This window comes from Acanthisitta chloris, unplaced genomic scaffold (genome assembly GCF_000695815.1).
Source record: "Acanthisitta chloris isolate BGI_N310 unplaced genomic scaffold, ASM69581v1 scaffold22138, whole genome shotgun sequence".
NCBI classification, from domain to species: Eukaryota; Metazoa; Chordata; class Aves; order Passeriformes; family Acanthisittidae; genus Acanthisitta; species Acanthisitta chloris.
The window spans coordinates 145,368-161,212 of record NW_008689120.1 but is presented as its reverse complement, the minus strand read 5'-3'; the positions used below and the strand labels follow the sequence as shown (position 1 = coordinate 161,212).

The window sequence follows — 15,845 nt, the reverse complement described above, 5'->3', positions numbered from 1 at the left end:
CATGCTGTGCTCATGCTGCCTGACCCTGTCCAGTGCACAGGGCCCATGTGAAGATGTGGCTCTATTTAACTCCCCAGAAAAGTTCTGAAAACAAAGTGGGTTATAAATGCTGGAGCTGGTTAGGGCCTCCTGGAAGGGATCAGATGGACAGTGGTGTGGTGAAGCTGTTGTGGGTCAGTAGCCAGAGAACTGAGATTTCACTTGGAAGAAAAAAAAAAAAGGGAAACTGTATTTCTCATTTTCCATGTTTGGCTTTTGGCCTTGGGCCGTTGGAGTTAGATTTTCCATTTTTCCCCACTCTTTTGATGCCTAGGAATTTACTTTTCCTATAAGAGACAAACATCATGGGACTGGAAGGAGCCTTGTGTGGACCATTGAATTCTGTCTCTGGCCAAGCATAAAGGACTGTGGCATCTTACTCTGTTCATGTACTTCTCCAGAGTCCTCTGACCAGTGACTCACTCCTTTGTGGGGAAGGGAGGTTACCAGTGCCTCTTACTGGAAAGCTGAACTAGCACCTCTTCTTTTTTTTAAAAAAAACCCAAAACATGAAATTCCATTTCAATCCCTTGGGCTTCAGCAGCAAGAGCTTTACAAGGAAAAAAATCATTCAGACTAAGGAGTCAGAAGGGCTGTCACTATTCTGCTCAGCTCTATCTCCATCCCTTTCTAGCAACTCAGGGCAAGCAGAAGTGAAGAAAACTGTTTGCTGCTGTATGAAACTTGTACATATTTTTTTAATCTAATTGCTGTGGGGAAAACAAACATCAGCTTTATTTCGCACCATTTCTTGGCTCAAAAAGTTCAGGCACATTCGCCAAATTGTGGGTTTTCAGTCACTGGCTTGAGTCTCATTTACCATGAGGCCTCTTTACACCACTCTTGGTTTGTAAAGGGATATTAAGTAGCTAAAAATGTCCTTTACCACATTATTGTAAAGAATTCTCAGAGCAAATGAGAATCTAAACTCTGTATGTTTTACATGTAAATGTTGGTTGTAGTCACAGTTGACTTTTGAAATTCAGAGTGTCAACCATTGTGTGGGGGTGATTTTGCTCAAAACCAGCCTTGTTTGGGGTAAAAGAGGCCTCTTCTTGCTTAAAATGTTCTTAATTATGTCTGAGAAATAACTCATGGCTATGGAACCTTTTACTAAATTGAAATAAATTGTGAAAACATCAAATTATTCAGTTTTCAGAAGTTCTGGCAATTATTTCGCATGTCCCTCTTCCAATGGCTTTGCCCTTATTAGTTGTCATAGAAGAAGCAATAAATTCTTTTATTATGACATCCAAAGTCCCAGCTGAAATTAGTTTCATTGTGCTGGGGACAAAACGGAAAAGTGACACTCCCTTAGCCGGAGGATCCTTAGTCTAAAGCCAAAAGTAAAGGGAAGGATTGGGAAAGTAGGTACAGCATTCAAGCAAAAGAGGATCATAAAGAAGTGGTACAACTTGCAAGGGAGTTGGGTTTCTTATCCCTTTTCTTACTCTCCTTCCTTTCTCTTAAGAATAAAACAACTCTTGCTGCTGAAAGGATTGCGTTCAATCCATCTTTTCATCAAGAGTTGGATGTCTGCAATAGTAAAAGTTTGAGAAAAGAATCCTCTACGTGGCATATGGATTCAGTAATGACCTTTGCCCTAAACTAGAAAATACAAGGAACTGGAATAGTAGACTGTTTTAGTGCAGCAGCTTTCAAACTGGCGTGTTCAGTGGTGTCCCTATTGTCACTGGTTTTTTTTCTTTTTCTGCCCTCTTTTGGCTCCCTGTAAATCTTGAATTGATGGCAGCTGTTTGAGCCAAACTCAAGACACGTTGCATCACATCGGGGTTTAAAGGCTCAAAGGCAAGGGAGGATTGCTACTATTCTGTAGTATTCCTCCAGCAGCTCCATCTGTTCAGCCGAGGTCAATCACTAGCATCATGCAGCACTTCAGAGAGAGGAAGATGTTCTTTAACACTGGCTGGGAAACCGAATTTCCATTCCACAATAATTTATTAGTTCTTTGGGGGAATATTTCTAGCTCATGTCAGTGCAAAGAGCAAAAAATCATGATCCATAAAGACTGTATCATGGACTTCCCCAGAGCTGGAGACCCCAGAAGCCTGTTCCAAAACTTCCAGCTGTCTGTCCAACCGCAGAGATCTGGGATGCCTGAAGAAACAGGTGGAGCTGCTTCTGTGTGAGCAGCTGCCCTGTGGTTGGCAGGCCTGAAGGATTTGGTCATTGGGTGGCAAAGGTGGCAGGAGATGGTGGAGGGAATGAGCTGAACTTCTCTGCTTCAGTCAAAAGAGCCAAGGGAGTCCCTGGGGTTCCCCTGGCCGTGTTGAAGACAAGCAGCTTCTCAGAGAGATTTGTTGGGACTAGCCCCTTCCTGAATCACTTTTTCTGCTCTCACCATGTTGGCATTCCTTGGGAGACAAAAACTCTCTTACAAAATCCCTGACCAGCTCTAATGGTCTTATTACAATAAGTTGAGATTTTTACTATTTGTTTTTTTATTACTTATTTGGGAGAGGGACTTGTCTTGCCAGCTGTCTTCTTATTCATTGCACCATGATCCGCCCACTATGGTTGGACAATACCTTCATTTGAGATTCATAAAAATACAGAGTTTTATGGGCTCTCATACATCTGAGAATGAATGCTTTGTAAAAGCATTCATTCCATAAAGCAAAATTTCAAAATGCTTTAAAAACAGACTCCAGAAGGTTATTGGTAGCTTTGGCTCTCCTATCATGAGTTTCTCGGGTAAATATCCATCCCAGCAAATGTCATTTTTTTTTTTTTTTAGCACATTTGGTTTTTTCCTTCCCTGGTTCTCCTCCTCTCCTTTCTCGTGATCAGAAGTAGCAGTATAAACCAGAAGCTGGTCTTGAAAAGGTTTTGAACTGAGTGCGCCCTACAGATGAATAAACACATTACCTTCCGAACCCTGGGATCTCTCTTCCAAAGGAAACAGGAAAAGGGGGAGCTCAGAGTCCCTAGCAAAATACCAGTGTGCAGAAAAAAGACCCATTTAAATGTTTTTAACTTTCCCATCAGAAGAGTTTTTTTACAGGGAGAGGAGGAGGAGAAGGGAAGGGTGTGAGGAGAAGGGGGGAAGGTGGGTGCTGGGAGAGGGGAGGAAAAATACAGTGAATGCTCCTGTAACCTTTGCTCTGTTGATTCTAGACAAGACTGCACTGTTAATGAGTGATTGTTAACAGATGGCTCTTGAGCAACTTAGTCAGAAGCAGAAGATGTTATTTGGTTGTAGTGCTGGGAGGGTTAGGGTGCAGGGGTGAGGTAAGGGGATATTTAGTCTTTTCATGAGGACTGAACTGTCAGAGATTTATGATTTTCGTTTAGGCTTTTGGAAATGGAGGCTTGGGGGAAGGATTGTTTTCTATGTGCTGATAGTAGAAAGGCTGTTTGGTGCTGAAAGCTCTAATGATCATCTTTTCAGTTGAGGGGTGTCCCTGCAGCCCTTGGCCTTTGAGAACTGAAAGATGGAAATGTATGTCTTGAACTTGCCAAGCCTTGTGTCCCAAATTGAGAAGGAGTCAGCTCTTCTCATTGCTTGGAGCTGTCTGAGAACAGGTTGAGAGAGCTTTAGGTGTGTATCCACACTTTGTCTGTGAGAGAAATCATTGAAGTGTATTCTCAGTGGTGCACCAAGTTGTTAGGAAGTGTGAGGGGGCAGGAATCTTTCTGAATGTGTATGTCAACCTGTGCATGTTTCTTGCTCTTTCCCACTGTGGTATATAGCTTGTTCTGCACCTCCAGCCTACCAATGTATGCCATTTCCTTCCTGGTTTTTATTGGGTAGGACATTGAAGGTAGCCTGAACACATCCCATTCGCTCTCTGTAGGATTTGGGTGCTTGAACCTATCAAGATTGTTGCAGCTGCTCAGTGTTTTTCAAAGTGTGCCACATTAAGATTTTATATTTATTTCTCCTCTGGACCCTATTAGATACAGGGTTCAGGGGTATGAGGTATGAGTGAGATCAACAGGGATTGCTTCTCAAGACTGTTGTTTTCAACCAGGGATGTATGGCTTGGCTTGAGGGAAGGTAAGAACTAAATGCACAGTACAACACTTTGATAACAGGAATTTGCAAAAGAGTTTTGGGTCTTGGTCAGGAAAGGGGAATCCCATTTGTACGTGCCACTGGTAAATCTTGACCTTTAATGGGAAGTCTTAAGATGACCTCCCACAATCATGATTTAATGGCTTTCTCGTACACTAACTGTCTAGCAGATGTAGGTGAGTGTGTGTATATACATAGAGAGAGATATATTTATACAACTTAAAGACTAATGCCTTTATTCTGTCATCCTTATTTATTCCTATTTCTTTTTTTGGGGGCACGTAGGACTATATGACAAATGTTCTTACACCTCCCGTGACCGCGGATGGGTCCTGGGGATTAACACCGTCAGTGACCAGGGGAATAGAGACCCCCGTTATTTCTTCTCCCTGAAGACGGACCGTGCTCGCAAAGTAACCACCATTGCAGCACATCGCAGCTACCTCCCCAACCAGTGGGTGCATCTGGCTGCCACCTACGATGGGCACCTGATGAAACTCTATGTGAACGGTGCCCAGGTGGCCACGAGCGGAGAGCAAGTGGGCAGCATCTTCAGCCTGCTGACCTTGAAGTGTAAGGTGCTCATGCTTGGGGGAAATGCCCTGAACCAGAACTATCGGGGTTACGTGGAGCATTTCAGCCTCTGGAGGACAGCCCGGTCTCAAAAGGAGATCTTGTTGGACATGGACCAGGCAATTCACAGACAAGACACGCCCCTACCTCAGCTAGTTCTTCAAGACAGTTTACTGAATGTGAAAAGCACCTGGTCTCCCATGAAGGATGGCAGCAGTCCTCAGATCAAGTTCAGCTATCATCATGGCTATTTGCTGGATACCAGCCTAGACCCTCCTCTCTGCGGACAGACAGTCTGCGACAACATAGACGTCATCTCCAGCTACAACAAGCTCCCCAGATTCCGCCGCAACAAAATCGTGCGCTACCGCGTGGTAAACCTCTACGATGACAAACATCAGAATCCCACTGTCAGCCAGCAGCAGATTGAGTTCCAGCATCAGCATTTAAACGAGGCTTTCAGCCGCTACAACATCACCTGGGAGCTGGAGGTGCTGGAGGTGAAGAACTCTTCCCTTCGCCACCGACTCATCCTGGCCAACTGTGATATCAGCAAGATTGGGGACGAGAACTGTGATCCTGAGTGCAACCACACCTTGACTGGGTACGACGGTGGAGACTGTCGGCACGTCCGGCACACGCTCTTCAACAAGAAGAAGCAGAATGGAGTGTGTGACATGGATTGTAATTACGAGAGATACAACTTTGATGGGGGGGAATGCTGTAACCCCGAGATAACAGAAGTCACCAAGACCTGCTTTGACCCATATTCTCCTTACAGGTAGGTAATTTCTTAAACAAGCTTTTTCTGATCCTATTGAGTATCTGTCTAGGTATTGATCAGCCTGCTGGCTGTTGAACTCTTGCATTGCTGCTGTTGTGGGCTTTGGAGTTTGTAAGGAATTTGCTGCTATTATGGGGTTTGGAATTTGTAATTAATTTATTTTCTCTTAGTGTGTGGCTCGCATTACGGTTCTCCAAATGCAGTCTCAGTCTCAACAGCATCTTACCCTTGAATTTTGGTATTCTCCATCTATGTTAAAAGAAGTTTGTGCTAAAGACTGAAGCAGTCAACGTTGAGAGACCCATTAGTTGTTGGTTATGAGCAGTATATTGTAGCATTGCACAGTTTATTTTAACCACAGACTCTTAGGATTGGGGATTGGATGTCATAGAAAGCTCATGTGTATTTGGAGAAGGAAGAGCCCCTCAGGCATGGAACAGAACATGAATACTCTTAGGTAGACTTTAATTCTGTAGGACTTTTTTGAAGGTAGGTAGGTTATTCTATACTCCTCATGCTATGTCTACAGCCTTTTGTAAGCACTGCTGTGCAGGGGCAGCTGAGTCTGTGGATTGCAGAGGAAGGTGAGTTCCAGGTTCCTGGCAGTGCTGTTGCACACATTGGGTGGGTATTGGAATTCTTCTGTGCCCTTTTCTCCATCTATGTGAAAACAGAGGTAATGCCTCCTTGTTGCCAATGGCAGGGCAACTTTCTATGGGTGGATGTGAGTTTATAAAATCCTGAGCTCCTCAGCTGAGTCTTCCTTGTGTTGTAGTTGGAAGAGTGATCCTTGAATAGCTTGCAACAGTTGAGTACAACATACATACAGTTACTCCAACTTGCTCTTGGTCATCTGCATTTAAGTTAGTATGTTTAAGTAAAAAAGTGTTACCTGTGAGTTAGAAATATAAACACAGAAAAGATGGAGGTTAAAGCTGACATTCTATTGTCTGTGTCCCGTGTTACAGATTCTTTTAGGGCAATTTGTGGAGTCATAGAGAGGAAACCTCTAAATGTTCAGAACACCCGATGTTATCAACACTGAAGTTCAGGTTAAGAAGGAAAGTATGAGCTGTTCTGGAGTCCCTTCCACCGTAGCAATCCAGGCTATATTTATAACTTCCTTAGTAGGGAGAAGTTTTTAAACAACATTATCAGCTCTACTGGAGCTTTAAATACACATAATTAAGCTGCAAAGAAAAGCTTCCTTTCCTTTTTTTTTTTTAACTCTTGTGATGTTGTTTTAGAAAAAAATCCTTCTAGCTCAGTTTGACTTCAGTCAGCTACCAGTGAGCAAAGCTCAAATGAGGAAATACTTTAAATATTAATGCTTGAAATTATTGAAAGGAAAAATACCAATCTTTTAATACTGTTCAACTGGAGAGGAAGACAACTGAGCAAATATCATCAAAGGCATAATGCAAATTGGATTGTTTTAACACCATAGTTCTGACAACTTGAGGTGTTAGTTATAACAACTGGGACCATTTTTAGAAAAAAATACATTATTTTTAATCTGATAGTAGCCTTTTATCACTTGTTCTGTGACCAGCATCATACCCAGATAAAATGAATCAAGAAAAACCTTGTAAATTATAGTTGACAGATTTAAGACTGTGTCTTAATGTTATTCCAATGTACAGAGAGGTTTCTCTTTCAAACAAAGCCTTTTTGCTGCACAGACTGTGCTTGCACAAGCCAAAGCAAAAAACTGAGTTCCAAAACTGGAAGTTACCTTAAGACTATGTAGTTACTTTTCATACACAGTTGTACTTTCCTTTTGGAGACAGCCACCTTGGTGAACTTACCTGGAAGATTTGCATTTCATGGCGTTGAGCTCACAGATCTTCTACGTGTTCATTTTGGCTTTGAAGCAGCTCCTCTGGACTGACACACTGAGATAGTGAGGGAGGCCTGGACATCCTCTTCCACTGTGCAGAGTCTGAGAAAATGCCTTGCACAGACATTGCAAGGTCGATTTGATCATTGGCAATGAAACCACGGAGGGCAATAGAAGATATTGTGTCTGTCTGCAGCCTTTATTTGGTGGCTGATGTGCTTAGGCTGAGCTCATACCCAACATGGTGGTGTTTGCACTTAGTGTGGCAATATAGAGCAGATGGGTCAGTGAAAGTATCAGTGAGGTTGGTAAGGCTGAGTTACATTGCTATAAGGCTAACAAATACAGGTCTAGGGCTGTGGCTTTGGCAGCAAAGCCTTCATTGACTACAAGGATGAAGATTCAAACCCTGTGTTTGGCTTTGTGATTGCCCTCAGCATCGTCCCCTAAGAGAGAGATTTCCGTGTTGATTAGTGACTAAGTCAAAATCTAGCTGGCACCATCTGAGCCCATTTTGCATCACCAGCCCCTCTTGTCATCACTTTCATTGGCAAAGAGTCCTCAGACCCCTCTAGTGCAGGCCTTTCACCACAGCAGTGAAGATATCTCCACAGCCATGGAAAGCTCACATCTGATTTCAGGTATTTCCTCTGTCAAACTTCAGTCTAACAATTACAGAAGAAAGGGAAAAGATCTTTCAATCTGCTGAGGAAAGAGGGGAAAGAAAGATGAAATGATACCAATAAAAAGTTGCCTGAGTTTTGTGCTGTCAAGACTCTTCAGAGCTTTCCTTGGTACTGGGGGAGCCTTCAGGCACTACTGGATTTTGTTCCTTCCACATCCTCAGTGTCAGCAGTTGTAGCCAGCTGTTCACCAAGCAGTTTATTCCTGAAATGCTTTTGTCCTTTGGAGCCAACCAAAAAGTGCTAATTCTTGATTAATGCTATTATAAACAGGAACCCTCCTCAGTGCCTCTTCATCCCCAAAAGATGATTTATCTGTTTCCAGTCACTTTCCTTCTGCCTGTCCCAGTCCAAACCTCCATCCCGGGACAGAATTGATATAAGCCTTGATAAAAAAAAAAACCCTGTGGATGCTTCATCACTAAGTGATACCACTGGAACAATTCCAAGATGCTTCTGATCTGTTACAAGTTTCCTGTGATCCTTTTGGCACCTTGGACAAAGTGCCTTGATTGTTTCCTTCGGTCACTGTTGTGGTGCAGCTCTGGTGACTGCAGAGCTGATCCCAGCAGCAGAGCTGGTTGGGGTTTTTATGTTTCCAGCCTCACTTTGTGGCACTTCTCCCAAAATATTTTCCTTCCAAAAGCTGATGTTCTGTGCCATAGTCAGATAGTGGAGGTGTTGGTGCATAGAGGTTTAAGTACATTGAAGTTTGTCAGAGAGTGAGAACTTTCCTCTCAGAGCTGCTCAGCAGAAAAGTCATAAACATTTGTGGTCCCAACTAGATCATCTCTCCTCTTTTTTAATAGCCTACAGGGAAAAAACCAAAGGACTGGTAATCATTAGCCACACAGCAGGCTTTATCCAAGAATATCTGCCTCACTTCTTTTTATGAATTTCATGAGAGTGGGACAAAATGTATTTTGTCCCAGCAGAAAGTTTGCAAATATTGTTCCACTTTTCTGCAATTCTGGGAAATTAGAACATGCTAAGATCATACAGTCTGGCCCAATGCAAAGGGAAGGAACAAGGATAAACACACTTGCCAGAAAGACACATTCCTTGTGTTATTTGGTATATTGCTGGTTACAAAATAGGGAAGACTTTGAGCTCATGACACCTACCGTGGCTGCTTTTCAAAAAACTTGAAACAAACAGCAAGGGATCATAGGAAATCATGCTTGGGAAGTGCCATTTGATGTGGCAAATTCTTGCACCATCCTATGGTTAACTGAGCCATTCCTTTTATGTAATATTGGGCTTGCACATCAGGCTTCACCGCAGGATCGCACAGACAGATAAGGAAACAATCCTCTCGATGCTTTCTTAGGAAAACACTGATGAAATTCCTGAAGCAGTAAAAGCTACCAAGTCTCTTCAAACTCCCCCAGTTCATACAGCCTACTGAATACTTGCTGGAAATCCCCTGAAAATAACTGACCCCAGGGACAGGCTTTCTCAACATGCACATGTGTGCCTTGAAGGCTCTCACAGCCCTTCAGTTCTGCCTAAAGGAGGGACAGGGATGAGCTCTGTTTGCAACACCTGCCTGCAAACTCAGGCCAGAACCATCTGGATGCAATCTTGTGCTGTGTGCTCTAGGATGACGCTGCTTGAGCAAGGACATTGGACCAGAAGACCTACTGTGGTCCCTTCCAACCTGACCCATTCTGAGACACCAAAACATGGAATCACAGAATCACAGAATCCTACAATGGTTTGGAACTCTAAAGATTGTCTAGTTCCAGCCCCCCAAGAGCTGGAGTCCAGTGCTCTGCTGATGCCACTCTCTTCTGTGGCCTTTTCCAACACTCGTGTCGGGCAGTTCAGCACAGCTCATGCTGCTTCACATCAGCTTGCCCAAGATTAAGGGCATTAGCATGTTCCAGGCATGTGGAAATTTGACCCTGAATGCATATTTGAACGGTTTGTAGATATTTCCATAGTGGTTTTGAGCTGCAATGGGTAAGGCTGAGCTGGGTATGAAGTGGGCACTGAGCTGTGGCATGTGCACTGCAGCAGTAGCATTAGGAGGAGGAGGTGGTGGCTAATCCACAGCCCAGGGCAGCCTTGAACAGGTAATTTAGCTGTGGCTGCACTTCAGGGCTCCTCCATGGAGTTTCCAATCAAATCAGCCTCTTACCTCTTTTTCCTTCTTTTCTGCTGGGAATCTTTTCACGAGGCTTCCGTGCAAAATATGGTCAACTCACTCTGGAGGAGGGAGGCTTACTGAATGCCCTTTTCCAGGAGCAAGAAGAGTTGTAAGAAATACTCCTTGATTCCAAGTAAAGGACTAATTTCAACTTAATCCTAAACGCTAAAAAGAACAGAAGAAAGTCATCAAAGCTCTTCAGTTCTGGGAGCTTGAGAACTTAATCCCCTGCTTCGGAGAGACCATTGTGCAGCTCTTAACTTCAAGGATTCCTCCATTCACACAGGTATCAGACAGACATAGAGCAAATACCTGAGTTTTTGTCTAGGGATTCAGAATTAAATGTCCAGTTTTTTAATTACCAGTTCCAGGGCTATTTAGAAGGTGAAGAGTAATGCTGTCAAGGACAGAGTTGCTGTATCTTGGTAGTTGTCACCCAAAAGCCAAGTCCCAACAGGAAATCCTCTTTTCCCTCTGTTTATTCTGTCCTCTGTTCCAGATGTCAGGGATGTTAATCAGCTGGGAAGAGTTGCATCTGTTCCCATGCTAGCAACTGACATTTTTATAAGTCTAGTGTTGAATTCTGATCCAGACAGGGCTTCAGTGCTAAAGAAACTATTTCTATACGATTGCACACCCTAGAAACAGTAGGAGTTTGCTCAATTTAGCTTGACCCACCATCATCTTTTCCTACAATTTTTTTCAAGAAACATTTTTTCCTCAAGACTCATAGAACTCATGGTTTCTTTCATGGATGTTATCCATTATGGAAAAAGATCACTGTCTGGTCAAACTGCAGGATGCTTGGGATGAAGAGAGCTTATAAAATCTATGGAGTAAGCTATCAGAGATCATTAAGGACCCTTGTGGGAGACAACAGATTAAGGTGTTATTCTACTTCCCAGTGCTAATGCAGAATCATTTGACTCTGGAACTCCATGTGGAAGATTTGCAAGCAGAGTCTGCAGATTTGACAGGGTCTGAATTTGCCCCTCACTGTTGGGCAGCACTGCATCCACTAGGAACAGTTGCCCCATGGGTGCTCTCCAGCAACCCCTTACCAACCTCTGGCTGAGGAAACAAAGTGAAGCTCATCCCCTCCCACATTCAGTAGCAGTGTACATAGGCTGTTTTATTGTCTTTGCTGATCAATTCAGATTATAGTGTCTCACACTCAGACCCACCTTTTGATCACATCTAGCATGCCTCTTTCAAGTGCTGTGGGGCCTTCCATTAATCACCCTGGTTTTATGCCATGTCCATTTGGATACAATCTCTCTTCAGTTGTGGGTGTGAGGTGCCCTTTGTGTTTTTAATCAAGGACAGCTGAAATCTCCTGTAAATCCAGGAGGTTGCACCCTGCACACTGAAGAAGATGCATAGTATGTTTCTGTGGCAAGCTTAACCAAATGAAATACTTAGACTTGAAATTCCCTTTGTATCTTTCAGGCTTCTTTTCTGATAGGAATTGAAAACCTATTCTTGCAAGCAATAGCTGCCCCTTGGGGAAATACAGAGGAGCCACCTCCACTGTGCTCCATACATCATCCATGAATGGGATGCATTTGACTTTGCTTCTCATGTGGTTTGCTGGACTTGGGCAAACTAAATTTCAGGTTTTTTTTTTCCCCTCCTAACAATCCCTTCACTTTTGCTGCTAGTGGAAATGCACAAAAATCTTTCAGAAGAGATGGTTCTGACTTGTGCTATGTCCTGAGGGAGTTTACTCTGTGCAGCCACACTTCAAACCCTCAGCATTACTGGTGCCTTCATATAGTGGGTTCACAGGGTTCAGGAAAAAGGGTTGAGAAGGATAAGGTGAATTTTCTTTATATAGTCTCATCTGAAAATGTCAGTGTGAGCAGAGGCATGAATATTGGCCTAGCAGCTCTGCCTTTGCCTAGTATCTGTGAACTTAATGCCAGGGGAGACAACCAACCCAAAGGTGTGATTACTCAGAAAAATAGTGGTTTCTATAAGTAGTTTGTATTTTTGGATAGAAAAATACCTTTATGCCACAGAGGACTTGTCTGCAGCCTCAGCAGAGGTGGTTGAAAGCCTGAGAACATAGATGTAAGTTTTGATAAGGAGAGACAGATAATAGTCTTAGAATCACAAAATGATTTGGGATCCAACCCCCTGCATTGGGCAAGCATGCTACCCACTAGACCATGCTGATCAGAGCCTCATCCAACCTGACCTTGAACATTTCCAGGGATGAGGCAACCACAGCTTCACTGGGCAACCTGTGCTGGTGTCTCACCACCCTCACAGTAAAGAAGGTGATCTTGCTGTCCCCTGCCCAACTAGGGCTAGGGAAAACCATGTGGACATCTTGGCTTATCTTAAATGTGGTGAGAAGAGTTAATTGTCCCTTAAACACCCCAGGATCAGGACAGTGGAGCTCTCCTTTCGCTTTCACACCTGTCCACCACTAAGATACACTTGTGCAGGGCAACTGGTGAGGCCAATGTCACACCGTGTGTGATTTCTCCTCCATGGGATGATCCCAGTGGGTGACACCCCCTGAGATCATCATATAGCCCTAAAGCTTTCTTTGTGTGTGAACTGAGAAGGATGAAGAGTGGGGGTGATTAGAGGGGCTCCAGAGAGTTGCTGATGGTAATTTCCATAGAGTTCTCAAGAGATGCAATGGTGCAGAGCCTCAAAGAGATCTGTCACTTTTAATGAGATACGTTGGAACCGCTTCGATATTTGTAACGTGTTCCTAAAAGCTGTGCTGTAAAAAAGTGTGATGCTGATAGCCATAGTCATGTTTCCTCTATTAGAGCCAGATTCATTGAGAAGTAAGATGGATATATCCCCACATCACATGGCAGAGTGTTTAGACCAGGAGTACAAACCACTACTGTCAAAAGCAATTCCATATTTGCTCAGTTGTGGCCCAGGCTGACACGGAGCTGCAGGACCCACATACGTGGAGGAAGATTAGGAGCATGTGCTCTGCTGGGGTCGGTGAAATCCTGTCCTTTTTTGTTCTGAGTAGATTTGCAATTTTGGTGTTTCTTAGGTTAACTCAACTGAAACTACCTAGTTTGCATATCATTTCAATGCTCCAAATCAGCATAAATTTGCAAGAAAGTGTTTTCAGGTTCATTAATAATGGATGGGTGGCTCCACCATCCGAGTGCTTGCTCTCAGCTTCCGAAAGGATCAGAGGGAGCTGCACTGAGGAAACTTCTCGGAGTACTTACATGTTTGGGGTATGAAACTCCAATAAACCTCCAAAAAGCCAGGAAATTTGGAGTGAAGGCTGAAACTCCATACCTAGTGCACCCTACTGGGTCTTTGTATTTCAGAACACGTTACGTTTGTTCACTGAAATATCTCCAGTATGGAACTCTTTAGGGTGGAGTTTCACCTTTAACTCTAAATTTCCTGGCATGTGTGAGTTTGAAGTACATTACTTTTCCCCAGTGCTGTTTCTCATTTTTAATTTCCTTTTTCTTTTCAAGAAGGGACCCTGCTAGAAGGATCTCTACTAAAAAGGGACCCCACTGAAATCAAGATTAGAGTTTTGGACCTAATTTGGTCTTTCTGAAGCTCTTCAAGAGAGTAATTTTTTTTTTCTACCCTTGTTTTAAAGACTCTTGTGGCCAATCCACCCCGGTGAAAAAGACTGGCAAAATCCACACCCTGCAGACCAATCATTTTAGAAGGTACCCAGAGGGTTATGTGGTACATCACAAATCTTAGAAACATAGAACATCTCCTGTAAATTGCAGGTTAAGATCTGGTCATGGCCATTGATACGTGTGAGCTGTTTGTTGTGAAATGTATTCTTTCCATTAATTCAGTAATTGCAGATGCAGCAATTGGGTTTGCTGTTGACACTTGTTGGGTTACATCAGTGATGGTAAAATAGTGGAAACAGCAGTGGTTTGGAATGAGAGCAGTGGCAATTACCTGCAATGCTTTTAAAAATAATTTTGGCCCTAGATGTTGAAAAGATGTGTCATCACTGATTTGTGTGAGGGCAGCTTCAGCAGGGTTGAATTACAAGGCTTTGGAGGCTAAAATTCTTTCTGCTGCCTCAAAATGCATCTTTTGAGCTATACTGCCAGTAGATAATATGGAATAAATTTGCTTCTCATGCTATAACCTTGTTGTGTCAATAAATTCAGGGCTTCAGTGAGAAGCTGTGGTAGTTAGTTTCCCCAGCTCGAGACTCTCTTGGTTTTTCAAATCATTCCCATCAGCTTTGCAAGGAGAATTTATCTTAGTGAAATGTCCCTTGGGAAATTGGAAAAGTGCTGAAGTTATGTGGCATTGGGTTTGTAAGTGCCTGCAGCCTCAGACCAGGTGTGATGGGAGTGTGGAGAGCCCCAGCCTGACTTCCAGAGAACTTGAGGCTTCTGGACCATTTCCTTGCTCACCCCTGTGATTGCTGCATAGAAATTCCTGAAGCTCAGCAATTCCAGAGGATTTCCAAGAACTTTACTTAAGGTAAAATGTAAATTCAAAGTGAAATCCAGTGAGGACTAGGCTGGATGAGACCTTGAGCAACCTGATCTAGTGAGGAGGTGTCCCTTCCCGTGGCAGGGAGTTGGGACTAGATGATCTGTAAGGTCCATTCCAACCTCTAAGTTCTATGATTCTATGATATGATTCTCTGATTCCTGTCACTGGGAGTCAGGTACTTTGTCACCAACCAGCCACTCTGTGATGGGACTTGTACTGCAGCACTGAGAGGATGAGGAACTCCCTGTATCCTCTGTTAAGTTGAATATTTCTCATTCCAACACGTAGAAGCACTTTGTCACTTTACCAAGAGAATATTCCTCTCCTTTCACCCTTTCCAGTCTGGCCCCATCAACATCCTTGTGTTGTATTTCCAGCCTTGACTTTGTAATACAGATCACAGCTGGTTGGTTTGAATTTCCCCTGAGTTACCCAGGATGCTGCTGAAAACACAGGAAGAGCAGAAATGCTTTAATCAGTTAAATCAATCAAACAAAACAAAACAAAACAAAAAAAGTAGACCTTAGAATTTACCCCACGACCTTTGACACTCACTGCGATGACGTCTTTGTCCTATTGCTTTCAGTGCAAGATTTTCCTGGGACTTGGCAGAAGGGTGAAGCGAGGAAGACACGGGAGGGGGTTTGCTGAGTTAAAAAAAGGGAAAAGAAAATGTCAGTGAGAAAATGGAAATACCCTGATGTTCTCCAGCCTAGTGCTGGAGCTGGCCTCTCTCTCCCTCTGATGCAGGGAAGGGGCTCCTTTTCCATTAGCTTGACTATGGCCATATTTAATCAGTTTGCTCTGACATGGAGCCAAGAAAGGGTTTTGCTGTGTGATGTTGGGTCCTGCGTGTGTTCAGGCATCCACAGCTGTTCTGTAGCAAGGGTTGGCTTTGGACTACTGAGGGGTTTTTTTATAGCCACAGAGGGCAACTATTAATAGATGAGATTTACCAAAACACAGAGCTACGCAGCGTGGTGTGGAGGGGAAGAGGAAAACCTGTGTGATTTATGTCAGGAAAGTTCCATGTCGAAATGATATTGGAAGGCATAGTAAAAACTGAGTATGCCAAGAAGGGGATTTAATCTGTTACTTGGGCCATGCCAACATTTCTCCTCCATTAAGGATCTGCCCCATCACATGGAACATGTTGCTGAATTATTTCTTCAGCATTAAACAGCACAAGTTGTATGCAAAGGAGGAAGATAAGACACATAGACACACAAAACCAGCTTTTCTGAGATGTGATT

At 43.4% G+C, this 15,845-nt stretch overlaps 1 protein-coding gene across 1 annotated transcript in view; it reads left to right on the top strand.

The window, feature by feature from the left end:
- The window catches only part of PAPPA (pregnancy-associated plasma protein A, pappalysin 1), a 179,508-nt gene that overhangs the window by 23,736 nt on the left and 139,927 nt on the right, over positions 1-15,845 (top strand). The window contains exon 2 of the mRNA XM_009081311.1: positions 4,364-5,432. Coding sequence (XP_009079559.1) covers positions 4,364-5,432 — 1,069 coding nt within the window. The remainder of the gene's footprint in view (positions 1-4,363; positions 5,433-15,845) is intronic.